The sequence below is a fragment of the Syngnathus leptorhynchus genome, chromosome 3 (assembly GCF_054491065.1).
Source record: "Syngnathus leptorhynchus isolate UIUO chromosome 3, UIUO_Slep, whole genome shotgun sequence".
Taxonomy (NCBI): domain Eukaryota; kingdom Metazoa; phylum Chordata; class Actinopteri; order Syngnathiformes; family Syngnathidae; genus Syngnathus; species Syngnathus leptorhynchus.
Genome location: NC_141197.1, coordinates 17,221,136 through 17,243,321, shown reverse-complemented (window position 1 = coordinate 17,243,321; position 22,186 = coordinate 17,221,136). Strand labels below are relative to the sequence as shown.

Below are 22,186 nucleotides of genomic sequence, written 5' to 3'. Positions count from 1 at the left end.
GTTTTTGTAATTTTATTGTTCAAAATAGCAAGTTTAATTGAAATCTGGTCCGCCACCTCTATTGGATCTCGTCTGGGAGTGGCTTCCTTCCAAGTTGAAGCAAAGTCTCGTCACGAAATGGTCCAATCCGTCTTTCCCCGAGCACCCAGGCCCTCTCCTTCCTCAGAATCTCCTGAAGCCGCCATCCACGTTCTCTGCAGATGTCGAGTTGCGCCGCCTTGACCGCCAGCTCTTTCTCCAGTCTCTTCTGGTTTTGCCTGGACTTGATCTGGAAAAGTTTGATATCTCTGACCAGGTGGTCCCTTTGGAGCTTCCGTCGGGCTGCCGCCCGCCACATCTCCTCCGCCAAACACTTGGCCGCTTCCTCTCGCCGCAGCTTCCCCTCCGTCTTGGCGTCGTTCTTCTCGGCCTGGAGTTGATTGGTCAGATACTCAACCTGCTCCCACAGGGGCTTGTTGTCCTTCTGCTTTCGCTCCACCTCAAGCAATAGTTCCCGTACTCTCTGGCCCTGGAGCTCCATCCTCAGGCTTACCATCCAAATCTGGTCTTTCAGGCCATTCACCTGCTTCACCAGAGTACCAAAAAACACGTGGACCACTAACTGCGTTGCCATCCCGTAGAGCAGGAGCGCGCCTTTCCAAAGGCTGGAAAGAAAGGCCATCTTTTATTTCAATGCATTCCAGGCAGGTTTGATAGTTGTGTAAAGGCTTAGAAGCCCTTCTTTAGGAACTTTGTGAGGTCATAGAATAACAAAATGTCACCGTGGCAACAACGTGGTGGTGGTGGTGGGGGGGTTAAGCATGACTTCTCCAAGAGCCTCGAAGTCTTCAAGGCCTTTGATGATGACCTGAGAACCGTGCAGTGCAAATTCACTTTTGATGTAATTTGAGTTTCCAAAGTGCTAAAAATATGGCACCTTTGTCGCCTTTGTGAAAATACCATTTACTACTTTCCTATTGACGAGTTCTTTGGAAGAGTCTTGTATAATTGGCACCAGATAAAAAGAATTATAATTTTGTATCTGTCATTCCCTTGCCACATTTTATAATTTGTCCATGGCTTGTTAAGTGGAGTTGCATCACAAGCGATGCTTAAAGCAGTTTGTTTTGCGAGCGCACAAGTGTTTTTCACTCGCAAACAGCATTGGAGAAGGAAATGACCCCGACTTAATTCAATCAGGGCTATTTCAATATCGGATTTGTCTCTCGGCTGATACGTTTACAATCCATTCTATAGGTCTTAAAATCAATAATTCCTTCTTTGACTCCAACAACTGTCACTTAAGGTTAACTTGGCTCTAGTTTGAAACAAAGGCTGAAGCATTTTTCAGTGTCGCACATCGGTTATTTATTATTAATATGACGATGATGATGATGACGATGATGATGCACACTGCATTTGAAATCGACACTGATACAGCATCGCGCTAATGTTGTTTGTGGTTCAGCATCAAATGAGGCTAATTTAATACCAGTACATATGGCTGGGAGAGCAGCATGGGGCAAGGACAAGGGGCCTAATCCAATCTACCCGTTGCATTGCGGCACTTCCATCAGTCATCTGCTGATGGAGATTCATTAGGTAGCCTGGGAAGGTAGCCCCAAACTCAAATCTAACCCGCGTGGTCAAAGCTGCCATTTTGTGTCATACATGGTGTACTTTTACTTGGCACGTTTTGCTTCTCACTTCTTGGCCTTTCTGTTTGGTAACTCGTTCACTCCCATTGACGACTATAGACGTCAAACATCTGTTTGAACTGGGCTGGCACTGAATGAGTTAAAAAGAAACAAAAAAACAGGAAAACTGTCTGTCTGTCCAGTTTCCTAAAAAAAAAAGAAAGACAAAACTATTCATGTTGAACTTTCCATAAATGAAAAGCGGCTCTCCGTTTTGGTATTTCGTTACCTAAAGGTTGCCTTAAAAACAATCGTGGTTTCTAGTACACCGTTACACACGTAACGGCTTTCACTAGAAAATCTAACGGCACCAAATCACATGTGCACTAAAAGACGTGAGAGGTCTGAGGCATTTGTTGACGTTGGCCTTTTTTAACGACATGGTGTCGAGCCCTTTTGAAGGTAGCTTAGCGCAGGCTGAGAAATGCGTCTCTCGGCTTTCCTTCCCAGAGGTCACCTTTTGTCCCTTATTGAATGCCAACACAAAGAGATGCTATAAAATCACCAATGTGCTTTTAGCCAAAGCGGTGCCTCGAGTTTAAAAACAAAAAAAAAAGCTGAGATGAGATATGGCTAAAGATTTCACCACATTGTGTCCCATCAATTGCAGAAAAAGGAAAATCTGCTCAGTGAACAAACCATGGCCTTTTGTTTCTATGGTGGTCATTCCAAGTAATCACTTACCCTACCGATGTCCAGAATTTAAAATAATGCTCATTTAATTGAGGTCTTGGCTTTCATAACAAACTCGCCAATATTTCTTACAATTTTACCTCAAAGCAGGAAGTGTTCATTTCTTAAGTGTTTCTGCAGAAAAAAAGAGTAGAATACCTCTCTCTCTCTCTCGTCCCCCCCCCCCCTCTCTCTTTTTTCACGACAAATGAAGCAGCAGACAACAAGCGCTTGCTGACGTTCTTTGGCTTTGTCTCCAGGGTTGGGTGACGCCAGTCGACAAAGCTACGATGCCATGAAAAGACCCAACTTGCCCATTCATCCCCCTTTCAGTCAGTACGTCGTAGGCCCTTTTTTATTTTTTGTTTCTTTTATAAGAGAGACAGGGCCGGACTAACGTTAGTTGTGGGTCGGTAAAATAATCCGTCCTTGTTTTTTAGTCTCTCGAGTTGATATTTTGGGGGGGCTTTGTTACCCACAGTGATTCAATTAGTGACACCTACACAACTCATGAAGAATTACAGTACACTTAATATCCACTTGTAACAATCTGGTTGAAACCACTTCCCCAAATTTCCAGAGAACCAATGACTTCTGTACATTCAATTAAAAATATCTTTCCTCATTGACGTCTGACCTTGAAGCATCAGCGCCAACCTGAAACGAACGTTCCCGTGGATGCCACCGTAAACAAATGCCTGGCCTATTTCTTCAGTATTCTACGGTGACATTTACGATAAAACAATCCCTTTTAAAATACATTAAACCTGACATTTAGTGGGTGAATAATTCCTGCAGTGTAAATAGCAGGACGCCTATTTCACACCAGTTATTCCTCCATAATGAGCCACATCAATACTGTCGGAAAGCATCTCGCATTTATTCGCCTCTTTTATACAGAACACAGCAAAGAGCGAACATATTGTACCCCCTAACTGCGCTCGTTGGTACAGCAGCATGGCGTCTCGCAATCAAGCGCTTCGTAATGACAACCCGCTTCATCCCCACCGACTAAAAAGATAGTCATTCTCATACCCCCGCTAGATTGTTCCACTACATGATCCCTCCATCTCTTTTTATGGCTCGTAGCATCTGTTGCTATGCGAAGGACAAACATGTCTTACACTTATGAGCAGCTGGCGGAAATGAGTTTTCTATTGACAGTGGCGCAAAGTCCACCTCTGTGAGTTTGCAAGCTGGTTGCCTCGCTCTTGAAACAAGACTTAATTGGTTGGAAATGTAAAACTGGAGAAGCACAATTGCCAAATAGCTAGCTTGCGCTTTGGGTTAGCTTCAGTTTGTGTACAATTTAGTCATTGAGTCATATTGCCTTTTGTATGACATTCTTGATTGTCACCAAAGTCCAAAAGTAACTTGATCAATCTGCGTTACTAAAAAGTTAGGCTTTATTCCCGTTAGCTTTAATAATTAGCCCATTAGTCATTCACTTGGGGGCGCATTGGCGGGAATACGACGCGCTGGCTATGTCAGAAGTCACATTCGATGTGGTCATCATTAGCGTTGATAGCTTTTTGTTTTTGTTAGGTCAGCCGGGGAGAACGTAAAGTGCGTTTTGAGATTCTATAGTATGTCATTCCGTTCCAGCACAGTACATTGTTTGTGTAATGCACGACACTCATTAGGCAGCATCGCCAATTAATACCGCGGCTGCCTTCTGACAGCCTTGTGATGAACAAGGATGAGGAAAACATGTTCCGAGTTCACCTTCAAATTAATCATTGCGGCTAATGTTGTTCAATAACACTTGGATTGCCACATGCGTGTCCAAAAACACATTGGAAACAACCCAAAAATGAAATAAAACCAAGGTTCATCAGACACGCGTTGTTTATGAACAATTGAAAATACTTGATGAATACTCCCATTTTAATTGGAATCAAACTGACACAAGCCACGAAATGTGTCTCACAGTTATGCCTTGACTCCATTGTTTCATTTTTGGAACAATGAAAACTCCAAGTGTGATAACCTCCACAAATCTTTGGCTCGAAATCAATCTCGACTTGATTTTCTTCCCTACAGGTCCGAACGACTGTGCTTCATCAGCAGCATGAAGCCGCCAACCCTGTCACCGCGTCGTGACCCCTAATCCCGGCGTTGATGACCTCTTGTGATGCCCTCTGTTTTCCCTCTCCTCCCCTTCCTCCCTCCGAGCCGCTCTCATTACTCCCGAGAGCCGTAGCTGGAAGCGTACGAAGGATCGGGCAACATCGGACATAGCAAAGAAGAATTAAGAACATTCACGATGCCAAGGACAAACCTCACCAAAGTACCATGAGCTAACAAGAACCAGCGACTTTTTATTTTATTTTTTTATATTTTGGGGGAGGAAATATCAATCTTTTCAAACCGCACTCGGCCATGCCGGCCAAAGGGAAGTATTTGTTAAATGACCAGGAGGTAAAAAACGAGGCCCTGTACCGGAAGTTCTCGTGCATCAGTCAGTACCAGCCGCTGGTGCTCCTGCTGGGCCTTTCCATGCTCTCCTGCGGGCTCCTCCTGGTCCTCTTCTTCGCCCTTGGACTGGTAAATCTCATACTGAATCACAATGAGAAAATATGGAAAAGAATATATATATATATAAAAGAAAAATATATGTCAATAATATATTGGTCTACTTATTGTTCCTGTAGGGCCTAATTTGCTAAGCTCCCAAATAGTGGACACTAAACTGGATGTTCACTTTTAAAAAAAAAAAAAATTAAAGCTTAAATGAGATATAGTTGTACCCCCCATCAAATCCACACGCTAAATTGCGCAATGAAAATCAGGAATTTTGTGCAACGTTAATAAAAATAGCTTGTGGCCTTTCTTGTGGCTTCATGTAAATTCATTCATCCATTCATTCATTCACATACAATGACTGCATTTTTTTTTTCTCCCCTTGCCTTGAAAAGTCTCGCAGTACGACGTCAAGAGCAGCCAGTGATGTGAGGCCCTTTTTAAAAAAAGGTTTCCATGGAAACCTGAAAGCTCCAAATACCATGTGTTGACGGCCTTCCCCAAGCAAAGCTTTATCACCACAGACTTGGAGCTGTCTCTTTAAAACTCCCTTTTTATCTGACAAAATATTTGTCTTCTCCCCGTAATAAAACAGAAATAGTTTTTACTGGACACTGCCCATTATTTTGTGACTTAATAATTTATTTTTAATTAAATTTATTAATTAAATAATACATTTATTTTCCAATTTGGCGGACCACCAGCTATACCCCCACGGACCTCTAGAGGGCCAGGGACCACAGCTTGACAACCCATGCGGCTTAAAACGACAACAAAGCTCATTTACTACCAGCGACAGTGAAATGAATGGCTAGGTTGTCTGTGTTTGGCCGTGAGCCGTCTCGACATTTAATTTTTAAAATATCGTCCATTGGGAAGATGTTTTAGTAGCTTGTTTGGTTATTCGTACATGATCTTTTTTTTTCACCAATTGAATGGATCTTCACATCCTCCAAGCCATTAGGAGTCTGCTCGTGTGCTCCATGATTGATTTTTGCAACCACTTTGATGGCTGAGTGCTCTTACATAAGAATGTCTGCAACTATCTTGATTGTTCTCATGCTTTCAAGGTATTTATTTATCTGTGAACTTGATTTTTCAGAGCGCCCAGGAGCATTACGCATTTGTGAGCGTGGTGAGCATCGCCTTGGGCATCTTCTTAGCCGTCTTTGTTCTGGTGTGCACCGAAATGCTGTCCCAGCGTTGGCGCCGTCCGCTGGGCCTGCTGGTGTGGGCCACGCACCTCGCCATGGGCTTTACCTTCATCTTCAGCAGGCCTGTCGTCCTACCGTGGGACCAGGTGAAAATTTCGATGAGAATCGTTTTGACATTGTTGCAAGAAAGCTCTTTACTGAGGTTGCCCACAAATAAAAGTTGGAATTTTTGCAATAGGTGCCATTCTTCCTGTTCATCATCTTCACCGTATACACCATGCTACCGTTCCCGTGGTGGTACGCGGTGGCGTTGGGCGTGGTCTCGTCGCTCTCCCACATCGTGGCACTCACCCTTCGTCTCACCGTGTACAGCGACGTTCCCATGCCTTACCTCGCCAACCAGGTGATTCTTTTTATTTAATTTTTTTTGCACATCAACTAAAATGTCACGCAAATGTACCGATTGCATCTTGTTTTTGTGTGTAGCTGCTGTCCAATGCGGTGGTGTTCCTTTGTGGCAGCGTGGTGGGAGCCTTCCACAAGGTCCTCATGGAGAAAACCCTCAGGCAGACTTTTCAGGATACGCTACGATGCCTGAGCATGCGCATGAAGCTGGAGATCGAGAAGAGACAACAGGTTGGGTTTTTTTTTGTTTTTTTAGTCCTATCTGTTTCCTCGTTGGGTGCAAAATGGATTCCTAAATTTATAATAATTATATAATGAAATTAAATTTTAAAAATTAAATAAAAAAATAAAACCTATTGTATAATGTATTATTATTAATCATTTATGATTATATTTTTAATTATATTCATTTTTATTGTTTATATATTTATATTTATTTATCGTTGGGTGCAAAATGGATTCCTAAATTTATAATAATTATATAATGAAATTAAATTTTAAAAATTAAATAAAAAAATAAAACCTATTGTATAATGTATTATTATTAATCATTTATGATTATATTTTTAATTATATTCATTTTTATTGTTTATATTTATTATGAATTATTAGTTCTGAATTCACGATTGAAGTGGTGCCTTAATGAGTGCTTTTTTTTTACATCTTTACAAGCACGTGGGGATTCTAATCATTTTGTTCCATATAATCAAACACAATATTTCTCCTTTTTTATAGATGTTACAGCTTTGCGTTCATCTCACCGAGCAAACACAGCAAGCAAACATGACGGACATGCCGTATAAATAAAGAGCATTGTTTCTATGGTCCTCTTCATTTTCATCGCCGTTTACTTTGATCACCGGGAAAATCCATCCCTGGCCGGCCCCCAGTTGACCTCGCTTCAGGATGTTTATGCCCGCTCGGCGCTAATGAAATTTTTCTGCCTCCGCTGGAGTCTTCTTTTGAAATATTTCCCTATTTTTGCCAACAAGGCTATTACCACATTGGTGGCTGTGTGTGTGGGTGTGTGTCTATGTCTTTGAGTAGGAGACGATACGGTGTGTGCGTGCCTGCGGATCAGAAACACACACACACACACGCAATCATGCAAAGGTCTTTGACATAAATGTACTTTAAGATTAGAAACAAATATTATTCGAGAAAAATGTTCAGTATGTTTGACTATAATGTTTTTTTTTAGGAGAACTTGCTGCAGTCTGTGCTGCCGGTCTACATCTCCATGAAAATGAAGCTGGCCATCATGGAGCGCTTACAGGACTGCAAAGATAAGGAGGAGCAACAGCGGCTGGTGAAAGACAACAACTTCCACAGCCTCTACGTCAAACGTCACGAAAACGTCAGGTACCAATCGCGTTGATGTTGCTCTTTTTCTGAACATTTCACTCCCATTGGCTCATCCACTCCATCCATCGTAAAAATCAAACGCACATGCCTCTTCCATGTAAACAGGACTTTATCAAATTGAGCCGTGGAGCACATTTCCCTCTGAATGACGGATTAGTTTGCGTCCAGACTGCTTGACCCACTTACAGTTGACACAATTGTCCCGGATCAGCCTATAAGCAATCCCATTATATTTTCTTCTGATGAATGCGGAGAAAGATGAGTTCTCTACTCGGCTTCATTCATGAAAAAGCACAATTAGGATTCACTGGTCCACCCATTCATTTTCTCTCTATATATATATACACCGTATTTTCCGGACAATAAGGCGCACCGGACTATAAGGCGCACTTTCAATGAATAAAACTTGGTCCTTATATAAGGCGCACCGGACTATAAGGCGCACCATTAATGCCTCATGTCAGATTTTTAATCCAAATCAAATCATTCTCCATTATATCTTTTTTATTTCAACTTCAGACTCAACAAATTACTTTATAATCACAAAATAATGATCCATAGTCTGTTTGATTGACGATTCATAGTCTTCAGCGGGCCACTTATGATTGATTTCATGACACAATGCTTCGGGCCAGTTTAAATTTAGGAATTTGGTCCATATATAAGGCGCACCGGACTATAAGGCGCACTGTCGTTTTTTGAGAAAATTTTAGGTTTTTAGGTGCGCCTTATAGTCCGGAAAATACGGTATATATTTTGTTTTCCTATGACCAATAGCAAATGAGTTACTGTCTTCCTTTTAGTCGAGCCTTCCTTTATATTCACCCGGTTAATTGTTCACCATTCAAAGAGCGCTCTGTCCTCTGTGTACATTTGTGACAATGTTTATGAGTGTGGGTGACAGACATTGTGCGTCTGTGTTTGCTACGGTTTGTGGGTCTCTCGCCGTACGTGTGTCATCAATCTCGAGCGAAAGGTTGTAACCCTGACCCCAAGCCCTATAATTGTCCAGTCAAAGCAGTCGTTGTGTGCCGTTCGTTGAGTCTCATCTACAAGCACCTGGCCCGTTTTGTCCAAGTCATTCGGAAAGGTGATGTTTGTTTGTTTTTTTTCAGCCCAGGCTGACAAGCTACTTCAATATATAGACTGTATACTTTCGAATACTGTACAGTTGAGTCAAACATTTTCCCATAGGAAATAATGGAATGAAGTCATTGCGGTGTTGAACTGTCACCGTGGTAACGTGTTTGTTTGACTTTTTTTTTGTTTTGTTTCACGGAAAGTATTCACAGTGCTTCGCTCTGTCTACATTTTATGTTACTGCCTTATCGCAAAGTCTAATAAATCTTTTTTTTAAGACGTTAGCGTCTTTAATAATAAGATATTCTTCCTTGCAGTATTCTCTACGCCGACATTGTGGGCTTCACTCGATTGGCCAGCGATTGTTCCCCCAAGGAACTCGTCGTCATGCTCAACGAACTGTTTGGAAAGTTTGACCAAATCGCCAAGGTCAGATCTTTTCCTTTTTATTTGTATTATTACGTGTCATTTTTATAATGTAATGCAAGCATGTGGGAGGGGTGAAAAGAAATTCTGTCTATATTTCATATTTTCACTTATTGTGGATCATATAGGAAAATGTTCTTCGTCCACTTTTCTTTCCAGGAAAATGAGTGCATGAGAATCAAGATTTTGGGAGACTGCTATTACTGTGTATCAGGTCTGCCGGTGTCTCTGCCCAAACATGCCAAGAACTGTGTGAAAATGGGCCTGGACATGTGTGAAGCCATTAAGTGAGTCATTCAAATACTCAAGTGACTCCATTCATAGACATTGGATTTTTTGAATAATTATTTTGTGGATTAATTGAGGAATGAAAATAAAAAATGCTTTCAATTTCCATTCCTTTTTTCAAAACCAGGACATATCAAATTTATAGTGGGAGAAAAAGCACATAATTAGGATTCATTGATTGTCAAAAATAATTTGTGATTAATTTGATAATCGATGAGTTGTCGATTGATCGGATTAATTGTCGCACCTCCTAGACGTGAGTCGTATTTGTAGCCTTGTTGTGGTTTTATTTTTGGTAGGCAGGTACGAGAAGCCACCGGCGTGGACATCAACATGCGAGTGGGCGTGCACTCGGGCAACGTGCTGTGCGGCGTGATCGGTCTGCGCAAGTGGCAGTTTGACGTGTGGTCGCATGACGTCACGCTGGCCAATCACATGGAGTCGGGAGGCCTTCCCGGGTAAGCGCTGCGACCGACACGCCGTCCTGTACATGCGTGTTGACTCTTTCTTTTTTTGTAGTGTAGTCGCATCACCTGCTAAATTATGACCAAAACTGCCGACACACACCAAAAAAAAAAAAATCATTACAGACGTGTTCACATCACCGAGGCGACTCTGAAGCACTTGAACAAGGCGTATGAAGTGGAGGAAGGCGACGGGCAGCTTCGGGATCAATACCTCAAGGAGCTCAACGTCAGAACCTACCTCGTTATTGACCCTCGGGTGAGTTTACGACCTTGTGTGTCTCTTGACGAATGCTTCTTATACCGCCACTTGAAAACATGCCTTCGTTTGCATGATGTGGATGTGTAGAGCGAGAGTGTCCATGTTCTGCTCAAGTTGACCCCCCCAAAAAAAAAAATGCCTGTGTTTGTATACCTACAAGTCCAAAGATCCAACGCAGAGCGGCCGCAGCGTCCCCAAACCTCGCGTCAACGACGGTCTGAAAATGCGGGCGTCCGTGCGCATGACGCGCTACCTGGAGTCCTGGGGGGCAGTCAAACCCTTCGCCCACCTGCAGAGCCGAGAGGGATTCGCCGCCGACCCCCTCGGCAACGGAAAGACGCTCAGCAAAGTAAGCCCAATAGTATCGCCTCATGATTAGTTTATCTGGAAGAATCGCCGATCAGCAGCCGACAAGAAGTTTGTTTGTTTTTTTAGGACATCCCACTGCGAACAGCACCCAGCTCTAAAATCCCTGACAGGTAAAAAAAAAAAAAAAAAAAAGATCTTTTATTTTGACCATCTTTTGGCAGCATTCGAATCAATTGCTATCTCTATTTGTCTTCATCATAGCAATTTTTCCCCTGGATTTCCACGGCAACTTTCATACCTGATGTGTTATTTTTTTGTGTTATTCCTTGTTGCACTCCTCCTATGACAGCTTTGATGAATCACTTGAAGAGCGGTTCTCCTTGTCCACGCCCTCGTTCAGCAGCCATAAGTGAGTTTGGGCCCCTGGCACGGTGCAGGAGCCTGACATTTAAAAAAAAAAATGGACGCCACTTGAATTGTGAGCGGCGAGTCCTATCGTCCCGACACTAACCTCGGTGGGGTCTTGTTCCTACTCACCACTGACGCCGCTTACCTCCTCCCAGGATCATGCCGACGTGCTCTCCCGATTTCTAACCGGGGCGGGGCGGGGCGGGGTGTGTATGTATCTGCTGTGTACATCTGTGCGCCGGCTTCCTTCCTGCCAGATAGCGTGAGGGGGGCTTCCCTTCGTCCCCTGAACTGCTCATCTAACTCACAGCATCCGGTCCCCCCCCCCCCCCCCTCTCTCTGTTCACCACACGCATGATCTATACAGGCACCGTTGTGTTTTTGTTTTTTTTCCCCCCCTGACTAATGTTCACACAGCGGCCGTTAAACGCCTTGTGTGTCTTTATCGTTAACGGCGTCTGTTTGTCGGACGCAGGAACAAGTCGCAGAAGAGTCGTTTTGACGAGGAGCTCCACAACGAAATGACCACCACCATAGATGAACTGGGTAGCAAGTAGGTCCATTTCATAGGTGATCTCAGAAAACATGCGGCTTTAAACATTTCAATTATCAGCTACCTGTTTTCCAGGTTCCACCTTCTTCTAACACACAAAAGATGGTGGTGATTTTAAACAGCAACTGCTCCATCTAATGTTTTATTCTTTCTTATGGTCCTCCTTCCCAAGACAGTGGTACAAGTCTGAGGAGACTGGCAGTTTAGCCATATGGTTTCCAAAGAAAGACCTTGAAAAACAGGTCATTTGAACACACACAAAAAAGAAAATACAAAAAAAAAAACCTTCCTACTTTGTCCTCATTTCTCTCCTATTGTCTCCAAAGTACCGGGCCTTGGACCTGCCCATGTTCAAGCACTACGTGGGCTGCGCCGCCGTCATCTTCCTCTGCATCTTTTCCATCCAGATGTTGGTCACCAGGGAGTGAGTATCATATAAGCAGCCATGAAATAAGCGCCGAAAAATGAAGGGCGACTGATATCCGGTTGTTATGCAAACTGTTAGTCGACAGATTCTGGGAGTGACGTTCGCGGCGTTGGCGTGTGTCCTGCTGCTGACTTTGGCCATCTGTTTTGCAGCGCACATACAGGTCGGTACACCTATAATATCACAATATTAATCATAATAAATTATTATTATTATTATTTAGGGACACAATGCGTAAAAAAAAAAATAATAAATCGTAGTTAAAAACGAAATAAATATACTAATGGGCAAACTTCTGTTTTGGTAGTCTTTTTAGGATTTTGTGGATTAAATTTAATTCACAGACCAGCTAAATAATCTCAAATTCATATTTTAAGTGTGCTAATAAATATCTAAAATCTTTGCAGATGGAAAAACTTCTGGTTTGGTAGTCTTTTTAGGATTAAATTTAAATTCTAAATTTAATTCACAGACCAGCTAAATAATCTCAAATTCATATTTTAAGTGTGCTAATAAATATCTAAAATCTTTGCAGATGTCGACGGGTTTGCCTTGTGGTCCAAAAATGACAAAAATCACGGCCCGGCTTTTTTTTTAGCTTATCTGCGTCCTTGACGGAAATAGTCGTCCCTCACATATCATGCGTGACAATGAATGTCAGGTATCTTCTTTCTCCGAGTAACTTCTCTGCCTGTGTGTGTGTGTGTGTGTGTGTGTGTGTGTGTGTGTGTGTGTAGCGCATGTTTCCAGAGAAGCTGTCAGGGTGCCAATGGCTGGCATCGCTCTCTGAGGCCGTGGTGAAGAAACCTTGCGTGCGCCTCCCCCTGGCCACCATCACCACCGTCGTCATCGTTCTTCTGGCAATCTTCAACTTGGTGAACAAGAAACCCCTCTCATAAAAAAAAATATATCTACTCCAAGCCTTGCTCTTTAGCTTATTTTCGTTTTCCGACCTTCTTTTCCTTGAATCTCGCAGTGCTTCGTCCAGGCGCATTTTCCAGAATGTTCCACTGGTGATGTTCCCACCCTGAGTCACACAAATACTTCCCAGCGACTGGGATCAGAAGGAGGACTCTTCTATCTGCCTGTGAGACATTATGGCTACTTTCAAAATCGAAGTTTCACATCCAAATTGGACAATAAAGAGGAAATATTATTTTAAAATATTATCATAAAAATGTCTTTTTTTTTTCGCCCTCCCACCAGTATTCCGTGTACTGCTGCATCCTGTCCCTGATGGCTTGCGGCGTGTTCCTGCGGGTCAGCTTGGAGCTCAAAGTTCTCTTCCTCGCCCTGTCGTCCAGCGCCTACTACATCATCATCCTCAGCAGCAACAAGCGTCTCTTTGTGGCCTACGCCAACGTCCTCCACGCTCAGATTACAGGAGAGGGCAACTGCAGCAGGTGGGACTCCATACCGCCATAAGGTCGCTAATGTAATAATAAGTCTTAGAAAAAAACTGGCTCTGTGGAAAAGCCGAGTATCCGGTCACATGGGGGGGGGGGGGTTTAGAGCCATGCGTGTACGTAGAAAGAGTGTTACGCAACCTTTATTGGATGGACACTTGGTCTGGAACAAGTCTTAAAGGTCTTATGTTGTTCTAATTGCAAACAAATGAAAATGGAAAAAATAAAATAAAATGGAAAGCATGAACATCAGAATATAGAAATAAGCGGAACTCTAACAATAAAATAAAAAAATTAAACCTGGTGAAAATTAGATTTGAAAGAATAAAAAAATGACAGATCTTTCTCAATTATTTCAAACTATTAGTTTTTTTTAACCTTTATTTAACAAACTAAAAATCAAAACTATTTTCCTGAAAGTATCCAAAAATGAATACTAAAAAAAAAAAAAGAGGAAAAATAAAAAGTAAAAGATGGATATTAAAATGTACCAAAAATGTTCAAATAAGTGGTTTTGTTGCGGGCAGCCTATCGGACGAGTCGATGGTGAGGCTGGTGGGCCTGGTGAAGCACCCCCAGGTGATGAGCTGCATCTACATCACCTTGTTCCTGGTCACCATGCTCATCATCTCTCAGCAGGTGCTCACCTAGTCTTCAACATCATCAGCGTTATCACGTATCCAAATCAACGTGCGTCCGTGTGTGTGTCAGAACGAGTCGTGCTTCCGCCAGGACTTCCTGCTCAAGTACAAGAACCGCACGGAGCAGGATGAGATCGAGACCCGAGAGAACTTAAATCGCCTACTGCTTGAGAATGTGCTGCCCGCCCACGTGGCCTCGCTCTTTGTCGGCGAGAACAAGAAAAACGAGGTGAGCCCGTAACACGGACAGCGGCTTTAATGATGTGAACGCGTGAAGCTGCAACGGCGGACGGAATGTCTTCTAAGGCAACGTCTCCTCTCCCCTTTCCCACGCCAAACAGGATCTCTACTACAAGTCGTACGACTGCGTGTGCGTGATGTTCGCCTCGGTGCCCGACTTCAAGGAGTTCTACACCGAGTGCGACATCAACAAGGAGGGCCTGGAGTGCCTGAGGCTCCTCAACGAGATCATCGCCGACTTTGACGAGGTTGGTCGGAGCTCTTTTTCCTTCCGTGGAATTGAATCATCATCATCATCATCACCTGACGTTTCCCAACAGCTGCTCTCCAAGCCAAAGTTCAGCGGCGTGGAGAAGATCAAGACCATCGGCAGCACCTACATGGCAGCGGCGGGCCTCAGCGGGACGCTGGGTCAGGAGAACAACCAGGTGGGGGTTGGGAAGGCGTATGTCATTGAAGAGTTTGCCACCTCCACTTGGTCTACATGTCCAAACATGTGTGTGTGTGTGTGTGTGTGTTTTCCAGGACAGGGAACGTCAGCAAGCGCAGATCGGCATCATGGTGGAATTTGCCATGGCGCTCGTCGGCAAACTGGACGGCATCAACCGACATTCCTTCAACAGCTTCAGGCTACGCGTGGGTGAGTTTGCGCTCAAACAAACCAAAGAGAAAATCTGTGTGTGTGTGCGTGTGTGTGTGAGGACGGATGGGAAAGCTTACGTCATCTTGGCAACGCTAAACTCGCGTGACTTTCCCCGCTGCCAAATTTCATCAGCACTTTCCAATTCTGCACTTGATTTATCATCATGTCTGTAACAGGCATCATCTTCCTACTTTTTTTCCCCTGTCCTTTATGAATGGTAACGATCCAGAATGGAATTACTACTTTTTTTTTTTTTTTTTAGGGAGAAAGTCTCTTGCACACAGATGCTAGTTTTCCAAAAGAGAATTCTGTTTCTGTTCTGTTTAAACAGCTTGTTTTGATTTTTATCTTGTCCTTTTTCATCAATTCAAATCACCTTGAACGCCTCTTAACTGTTCATTACCATCGCAAGTTAATAAGCAGTACTGACGGAGAGGAAGTCTGCCATTTTCCAAAGTTTATCTTCGTCATCTTGCTTGATTCTAAGACCAAATTGTCTGTCTCTGCAAATTCGAAATTACAAAACATGATTTTTGTGTGTTCGGCGTGTTTGAACATTACATTTTCTCGGTTGATCTTTTTTTTTTTTTTTCTGCAGGTATTAATCACGGTCCCGTGATCGCCGGCGTGATCGGCGCCAGGAAGCCTCAGTACGACATCTGGGGCAACACCGTCAACGTGGCCAGCAGGATGGAAAGCACCGGCGAGCTAGGAAAGATACAAGTACGTCCGAGCTCCCGACTCACAAAGAAAATTGTTAAGCCCCAAAAAAAAACAACTCATCGAATTGTGTGCGTGTTGACCGACAGGTGACTGAGGAGACATCGGACGTTCTTCACAGGCTGGGCTACTCGTGCGAGTGCCGCGGCTTCATCAGCGTGAAAGGCAAAGGAGAGCTCAAGACTTTCTTTGTATGCACGGACACCAGCAAGCAGCAAGGCATGGGCCTCAGCTGAGGTCAGGAGGTCACACTTGAAAGACTTGACGCTCGCTTACCCGCACCAGGCAAGTGTTTAAACCCCCCCCCCCCCCAACCCCGCAGGACAAAAAGTGACTGTAATGCAAGCTGTGCTCCTTTGGTGGTGCCACAACTACAGGAACTGAGCTGGATTTTTAGCTCAAGGAGGATTTTGTTCCATAAAAACTGGAAACGGACAAAACATCTGAAAAACATGACCTTCATACAAAAACCATCTGACAACCTGTGTAATTCACAGAATAGATTCTTCATTGATTTTTGGGGGCATGTCCACCCAAACGTCGTGTCAATCGGTAGAAGTGATGTTGCGGTGATTTTGGGGCGTCATATCACGCCCCGTTGACATCAGCATACATGCACTTGTTTAACTGATAGGGAAGAACACCTGTAACTTTTCTACTTTATTGATCATGAAAAAAAAACAAAATAATTGTACTAAACGGTTTTTTTTTGTAGGCATTTTGTGTCCGATAAAACAACAGATTCTGTTTGTGGATCATTTTGTCGGCTTTGTTACTGTGTAATGAGCAAGACGCACACGTGTTGTGGTCAGGCGGGTCATTTTTTTTGCATATTTTTAATAGGACGATGTGAATAGCTGTGTCATTGACAAGCATGTCATCATGTCGGAGTGATGTCATCATGTCGGAGTGATGTCATCATGTCGGAGTGATGTCATCATGTCGGAGTGATGTCATCATGCCTGCTACTTGCTTACTTGTGAGGCATGTTGCTTCTCGAGCAGGACCGATTGGAGCATTCATCTCGTGGCCTTACTACACCACCGTTTTGTCTGTAAGTGTTTGAATGTGATTAACACTGTCGTAGAATTGGCCTTTTTCTGCGTGTGAACAAAATGTTCTGAATCAATTATTTACAGTGGGTGTATTGTTAATTAAAAACAATTTATTGAATGTCACACGATGAGGATTTTCACTTTTTTGTACAAAAGACATTTTCAAAGTTACTTAAACAGCAGTGACAGGCAGTGCATCCTGACAACTCGGCGAGGTGTCCATGGGTTCAATCGTCTCGCGTACTGAAACAAACGGGAACGTTTAGGTAAGTTTCAAAATGCTGTGAATGGGAAAAAAAAAGAAAAAAAAGATGGACGTATTCACCTGTGGTGAGGTCAATGAGGTTCTCGGGAGGAAGCGCAATGCCCATGGCCTTCCTAATGGCCCAAACGCTGCTGATGTCGCGTGGTGCCACTTGGCCCGCCAACTCGGCCAGGTTGCCCGTCACCTTCTCGGCTGCGAACAAATATACAAAGACGTTATTTTATATATTTGAAAAAGTAATTGTACAGTAAGACTTGTCTGTTAAATGTTGTTTAAACTGTAGCTACTCGACACGTGGGATAAAAGCAGCAACTTTGAGTGTGCAAATTACACTGATAGCAAATTGATTTTAGATTAAAAAAAAAAAAAAAATTACCCAGATCCAACTCCTTGGTGCTGGGCGCCAGCAGGCAAATCATGTTAGGCGGTTGTTTGGCACTCAGACGTTCCCTCTGTGCTTCATGCAGTTCTCGGAGTAGTCTCGTGGTCTCGTCCAATTTCTGCTGCACGTCTGCTGCCGTGACAACACAATCCATGTTATTGATCCTCAATGAGGCGGCACGTCATGTCTCTTTGCCTTTCGTATTGACGCCTTTTCTTATACCTCCGGGGAGCTCGTCTGCGGCGCGAGGCTCCGTTTTACTGCAGCCCGTGTCTGCTTGGAATGCCTGAAGGGGAGAGAGAGCGAGAGACACGCGTAGGAAAAAATAAAAAATGAATAAATCAGTCTCTGAAGATTATTTGGAGATGACCAAAATCACACTAAGACAGCATATCCAAATGTCTTTCCATGCCAATATAGCCATTTGTAGGTGTCCCCTGTCAACAGATTTTGTCCAATTGTAACCAAATGAAAGATGCCCCGCCCCCTTTCTTCCCTGCTGGCAGAAATGTATCGGCGTAACAAGCTGTGAGTGGCAAGCTGAGCTAACTGGAGGGATGCCAAGAATGGCAAACAAGACAGACTAAGCGTGCGCGCGCTGTAAGGGGCCGTTCAGCGGGGGGGCCAAGGAAAACACAAAACTCCCCTCCGAGGTCTCGGCCGGCCGGCCGGCTGTGTTTTGAAGATGTTTCCATTTGGATCACAGTGAGCAATCACCATTGTTGACACAGCTGCTCAGAAGAACATGCGCTTTGACTTACAAACAAGCTGGTGAGGCTCGGTGCTTTCCCCCCCCCCTCCCCCCAAAACCTTCACTGACATTTTGCACTGGAATGTGAGAGGCGGCAAACAGGTGCGTGGACCCTCTGAATGCCCCCCACCCACCCATCCACATGCACTTGACTCACTTTTGTGTCAGCTTTGTCCTCTTGTGACAGCTCCTCCACCTGCTGAGTGCACACAAACACAATTAAGTTCCTGTTGTGTTTGTCGGCTCGTTAAAACACGATCCAATTTATTTGCAAAAAAAAAAAAAAAAAAAAAACCCAAAACTCACTGATTCCGTCTCCTTCAGCCTTTTCGAATGCTCGCCGTTGGTCAGGGCATCCAAAAGGTTATCGGCCATTTTGTAGACGTACTCATCCGACTTGGACAGAAACTCTGACAAGCTGCCGACAACACGTATTGATCTCATTGATTAACGGGGGGGGGGGGGGGACAAGAAACGCTACGGAATAGAGGTGGGTGTAAAATCACACATTTTTAACTTTCACATTTGAAGCAAGTCCCAAGTTGGTGTGCTCTAAATCAACCACAAGTAGTGATAGTTAAGTCTGAATTTTTGCCCGGTAACATTTTGCTCTCATTAATAGCAGGAAGCGTCAATTTGTGTCGGATGAACTTTAGTGTCAGAACTGACCTGTCCGAGCCCTGGAGGCTGGACTCATCTCCGTAGAGGCTGTAGATGAGGTCTGAGTCGTCCTTACTGACATTGGAGAAGCTGGAGTCGTAGGCGGGCGCGTAAGATGTGAATGGCCCGTAGTTCATGTAGCACACTGCAAAGCGGACATGTCAGCGTCAGTAAAGGACTTGACTCCCCCCCCCAATAACCTGGTGTGATGCGGTTTCTCTTGTCCTCCCGGAAACCCTGGAGGCAGTTGACGCCGCTTTGCAGACGGGTGGACATCATGCCCAGTTTGACGGGGCAATATCCCGCCTCTGTGGAAGCAACCGTGAGTTTGTAACAATCTGCTTCAACGTGTTTTGATCTAGCCATGCCGTAGCGCCGCCGCTGCTGTTGTTTTTTTGTTGGCTTTACCTCCAGCAGAAGGATCAGCTGGGTTGACAAAAGCCAAAGTGGTGCAGCCATCACATTGCCTCTGCCTGCTAAACTCCAACTGAGAAAGGGGGGGGGGGGAGAAGCAATTGAGACAGACCACCACCAAGGCAGTCGGTGCGTTATGTCAGAACATGTTTGCTCACGTCGCACTGCAGCACTCGGTTGGACAGTTTCCCCCCAGACTCTTCGATGACCTTGCGGATTTCCGCCAGCTCTTTTTCGGTCTCTTCTTCTTTGGCGTCCTTGTCTGGTCTGCCGGCAATTGAAAGGTGACAAAAGAGCCTTTGGTTTGCTGCGTCTGCTCGGAATCCAGTGTGCATCATCTTTTGTGGTTAACAATGTGAACATTTACATCAGACGTTTGCCATGCTCGCCACAACCTGTACTGTAATTCGTGGGAGCGTATCGCCATGAGTCAGACTGAAACAAGAGCCATGTGTACAGCTGAGTGCCAACTATTTGTATACTAACACCTAGCATGCTAGCAGCCTGAATTTGCAAGTCAGTGACTCATGATTAAATAGGTGTCGGCCAGTTGCTCGCGTGTAAGCTGTTAACAAACCAACAATTAGTATGTTGGCATTTGGCTGTAGACGGATTCTGATTCCAAAGTGGTATCTTCAATTTCTATTTCTCCAGCGGCGGGGAAATAACTTTGGAATCTTGTGTAGCTCTGCCCACGTAAATGCACATCTGCCGTTTTGATAGCCAGTTGAGTCCACATGTGTTTTAAGGAGCAGGTAGAAGGCCAAAGACGTCACAGAACGAGACTGGACACGCTCAAAGACATTCCTGGCGTTCTCGGCCTGCGGCTCCACAAAGCAGCGTTTGAAAGGGTCATCAGGGGGAAAAAAAGAAACTGAACGACACACATGGTAGCGAAAGGGAACCTGGGTGTGCCGGGCGTCTGCGAGCGCTCGCTGCTCTCTGTGCTGGCTTCTCTTTTGGTCACCAAGCAGGGCAGCCCTTGATCCTGACACTTCCCGGTGGCCTTGTCAGACGGACTCAGACCGGACATGAACTCAATGCTCTGCTTTAGGCTCTCCAGACGCTCCTGTGAGGTAGGTGGAGGAAGGTTACAAAGCGTTGTGCTGCCCCAGTGTGGTGGATCTGGTTAAATGTACCTTGCTGAGGATCTTCATGCCCGAGTGCAACAGCTTGCGGGCTGCTTTGTGGTAGATGGTTTCGGGCTTGTTGTAGGCCATGGCGTTCTCGCACATTGTCCTGAAGTCCATCTGCAACGACAACATTGGCCACTGGAGAGTGCAATTGCATACGAAAGCTAACGCTGAATTTCTGAGCAGTCATCTTAGTGTGTTATGTCGAATTTCAAAGGAAAAAAAAAATAATGTTGGCATAGGCTTTAACATAAAATGTAGAGAAAAAAAAAAAAAGAGCTGTAAAACCTTTTGATGCAATGTTGTGTATGTCGAACAAAAACCTTGAGCTCATCCAAAGAAGTGTAGCATTGTTTCTTGACTTTGTCTTTCATGGTGCTGAAGTCCATAGGCTGCTTGATGATGGCCGAGTAGCCCGGGGCAATCAGATCCGTCACAGGGAAGGTAAAAAACGCGCTGGGATCTTTCCTGGCCACAAGAAGTATATGTCGTTATTATATATTGATATATTATAATACTTGATTTAGGTCAAGGTATCGCTGTAGTTGTGAGTGTCAGCAAAATGATGGAATACCTTTGGAGCTGTCTGATCAGCTGGTTCAACGCTTCCTGTAGGGGAGTTTGTTCTTTTTCTGCTGAAGATGTCATAATTTTTTTTTTTTTTAAAAACACAATATAGTAAACTGAGAAGAAGACTTGTGTTTCTTTTAGGATACCTTCCAGTTTATCCAGCTCCGATCGGATGGGAGTCCTGCAGTTTTCCCGTTCGTCTTCTCCATCCCCATCTTGGCCCTTTTTCTTTTTGATCACCTACAGTAACGGCACCAAATGATCAATCAACTCAACACACCAAGACAATAGAAGCTTCATTACCTTCTTCTTTCCTTTGTCGCTATCAGGTGTTCCACAGTTCCTCTCTTTGTCCTTCTTTTTCTTCTTCTTCTTGTCTTTGGTCTTATCGCAGTCCGGCGATTGGTCATCATAAAAAGTGTCCCGGCTGGAGCTCCCCGTGGTCACCTCATTGCCGGAGACCTTTAGGACCAGCTTGAGTGGTCTCTCTGCATATTCTGCAACCATGAAGAGACATGCAAATAAGTGCTAGACATCAAAATCAAATATCAAAACTTTATTTTCTTACACAAATCAACTGGCAAATCAATTTACAAACAAAGCCTGAACTGTCTTAAGTTAAATAAAATAAATTGTGACTTATGCAGCTGAGGCTTGGTAACCTGCTCACTACTACAGTAGACTAAAAATACACTTCTTTGCGCTACTGGGCAGCCCTCACATAAGCAACATAAAGTTTGTGATAATATAAGAGTAACAGGATCACTACGACTTGCAAAAACCCTGGATAGTAAAACGGCAAAAGCCCGTAGAGACTTAAGAACTGGCTAGCTGGCAAAGTGACGTAAAAAGACAATTGTAATGCTACCTGCTAGCAAAAACAGTCTAGTGGCAGCTACGCATGTGTATTTATACCGTGTATAAGATAAACACCGGAATTTTTCCATTGAGAATCGTCTTGTCCACTTTGAATTTAATACAATAATATAAACCTGATTTTAAGAAAGATAGTCCAGCTATGATATTAGCATCGAAGCTAAGTCGTCAGGGACCGTGTCATAGTAGTAGTTGGGAAGAAAAAAAAGCCTAAAAGGCTGTTGACGAGTCGTTATGAGTTAAATACAAAGATTGGTTAAATACCTTCATATGCGTGTTTATTCGACTTGTGCTTCTTGTGTTTCTTTCCCATTGTTTGTATTTTGCTCAGGCAATTTCGTCACCACATATCAACAACTTCCTCTGACGACAACAAACAGGAAGCTGTGAGCCCTCGAGCGCTGCTTAGAGGCGAGGC

At 44.0% G+C, this 22,186-nt stretch overlaps 2 protein-coding genes across 7 annotated transcripts in view; one reads left to right on the top strand and one right to left on the bottom strand.

Moving 5' to 3' along the window:
* The window catches only part of adcy7 (adenylate cyclase 7), a 23,664-nt gene extending 6,821 nt beyond the window's left edge, over positions 1 to 16,843 (top strand). The window contains exons 2-27 of one of the 2 annotated variants that reach the window (XM_085907170.1): positions 4,392 to 4,895; positions 5,974 to 6,171; positions 6,264 to 6,428; positions 6,512 to 6,661; positions 7,632 to 7,792; positions 9,193 to 9,304; positions 9,461 to 9,588; positions 9,889 to 10,047; positions 10,180 to 10,312; positions 10,476 to 10,664; positions 10,751 to 10,794; positions 10,974 to 11,033; positions 11,508 to 11,585; positions 11,758 to 11,827; positions 11,912 to 12,009; positions 12,091 to 12,175; positions 12,750 to 12,887; positions 12,989 to 13,099; positions 13,219 to 13,415; positions 13,946 to 14,057; positions 14,130 to 14,288; positions 14,401 to 14,547; positions 14,620 to 14,727; positions 14,825 to 14,939; positions 15,541 to 15,665; positions 15,752 to 16,843. In XM_085907170.1, the coding sequence (XP_085763296.1) occupies positions 4,731 to 4,895; positions 5,974 to 6,171; positions 6,264 to 6,428; positions 6,512 to 6,661; positions 7,632 to 7,792; positions 9,193 to 9,304; positions 9,461 to 9,588; positions 9,889 to 10,047; positions 10,180 to 10,312; positions 10,476 to 10,664; positions 10,751 to 10,794; positions 10,974 to 11,033; positions 11,508 to 11,585; positions 11,758 to 11,827; positions 11,912 to 12,009; positions 12,091 to 12,175; positions 12,750 to 12,887; positions 12,989 to 13,099; positions 13,219 to 13,415; positions 13,946 to 14,057; positions 14,130 to 14,288; positions 14,401 to 14,547; positions 14,620 to 14,727; positions 14,825 to 14,939; positions 15,541 to 15,665; positions 15,752 to 15,898 (3,354 nt within the window). In that variant the 5' untranslated portion in view covers positions 4,392 to 4,730 and the 3' untranslated portion in view covers positions 15,899 to 16,843. The remainder of the gene's footprint in view (positions 1 to 4,391; positions 4,896 to 5,973; positions 6,172 to 6,263; positions 6,429 to 6,511; positions 6,662 to 7,631; positions 7,793 to 9,192; positions 9,305 to 9,460; positions 9,589 to 9,888; positions 10,048 to 10,179; positions 10,313 to 10,475; positions 10,665 to 10,750; positions 10,795 to 10,973; positions 11,034 to 11,507; positions 11,586 to 11,757; positions 11,828 to 11,911; positions 12,010 to 12,090; positions 12,176 to 12,749; positions 12,888 to 12,988; positions 13,100 to 13,218; positions 13,416 to 13,945; positions 14,058 to 14,129; positions 14,289 to 14,400; positions 14,548 to 14,619; positions 14,728 to 14,824; positions 14,940 to 15,540; positions 15,666 to 15,751) is intronic. The other variant, XM_085907171.1, reaches the window with a different exon arrangement.
* On the bottom strand, positions 16,808 to 22,186 carry brd7 (bromodomain containing 7). Of its 5 annotated transcripts, none has more exons than XM_085907172.1 (17): positions 22,033 to 22,186; positions 21,196 to 21,389; positions 21,039 to 21,132; positions 20,897 to 20,957; positions 20,646 to 20,790; positions 20,329 to 20,439; positions 20,095 to 20,258; positions 19,348 to 19,456; positions 19,184 to 19,262; positions 18,976 to 19,083; positions 18,785 to 18,920; positions 18,422 to 18,533; positions 18,273 to 18,314; positions 17,587 to 17,650; positions 17,359 to 17,496; positions 17,043 to 17,174; positions 16,808 to 16,960 (listed from the first exon to the last, which is right to left on the bottom strand). In XM_085907172.1, exons 1-17 carry the CDS (start codon positions 22,079 to 22,081, stop codon positions 16,890 to 16,892), a joined length of 1,809 nt encoding a protein of 602 aa, XP_085763298.1. In that variant the 5' UTR covers positions 22,082 to 22,186; the 3' UTR covers positions 16,808 to 16,889. The 5 variants fall into 5 exon arrangements, with proteins under 5 accessions (XP_085763298.1, XP_085763299.1, XP_085763301.1 ...); XM_085907173.1 differs by having other exon boundaries at positions 17,359 to 17,493; XM_085907175.1 differs by having other exon boundaries at positions 18,273 to 18,311.

What these genes read in the sequence shown, in the direction of transcription:
- brd7 (XM_085907172.1), bottom strand. Translation starts at nt 22,081, where the DNA reads ATGGGAAAGAAACACAAGAAGCACAAGTCGAATAAACACGCATATGAA. An exon ending in ACCGAGTGCTGCAGTGCGAC is followed by an intron (nt 19,263 to 19,347) that starts GTGAGCAAACAT and finishes CCCCTTTCTCAG; the next exon opens with TTGGAGTTTAGCAGGCAGAG. An exon ending in AGCTGATCCTTCTGCTGGAG is followed by an intron (nt 19,084 to 19,183) that starts GTAAAGCCAACA and finishes TTGCTTCCACAG; the next exon opens with AGGCGGGATATTGCCCCGTC.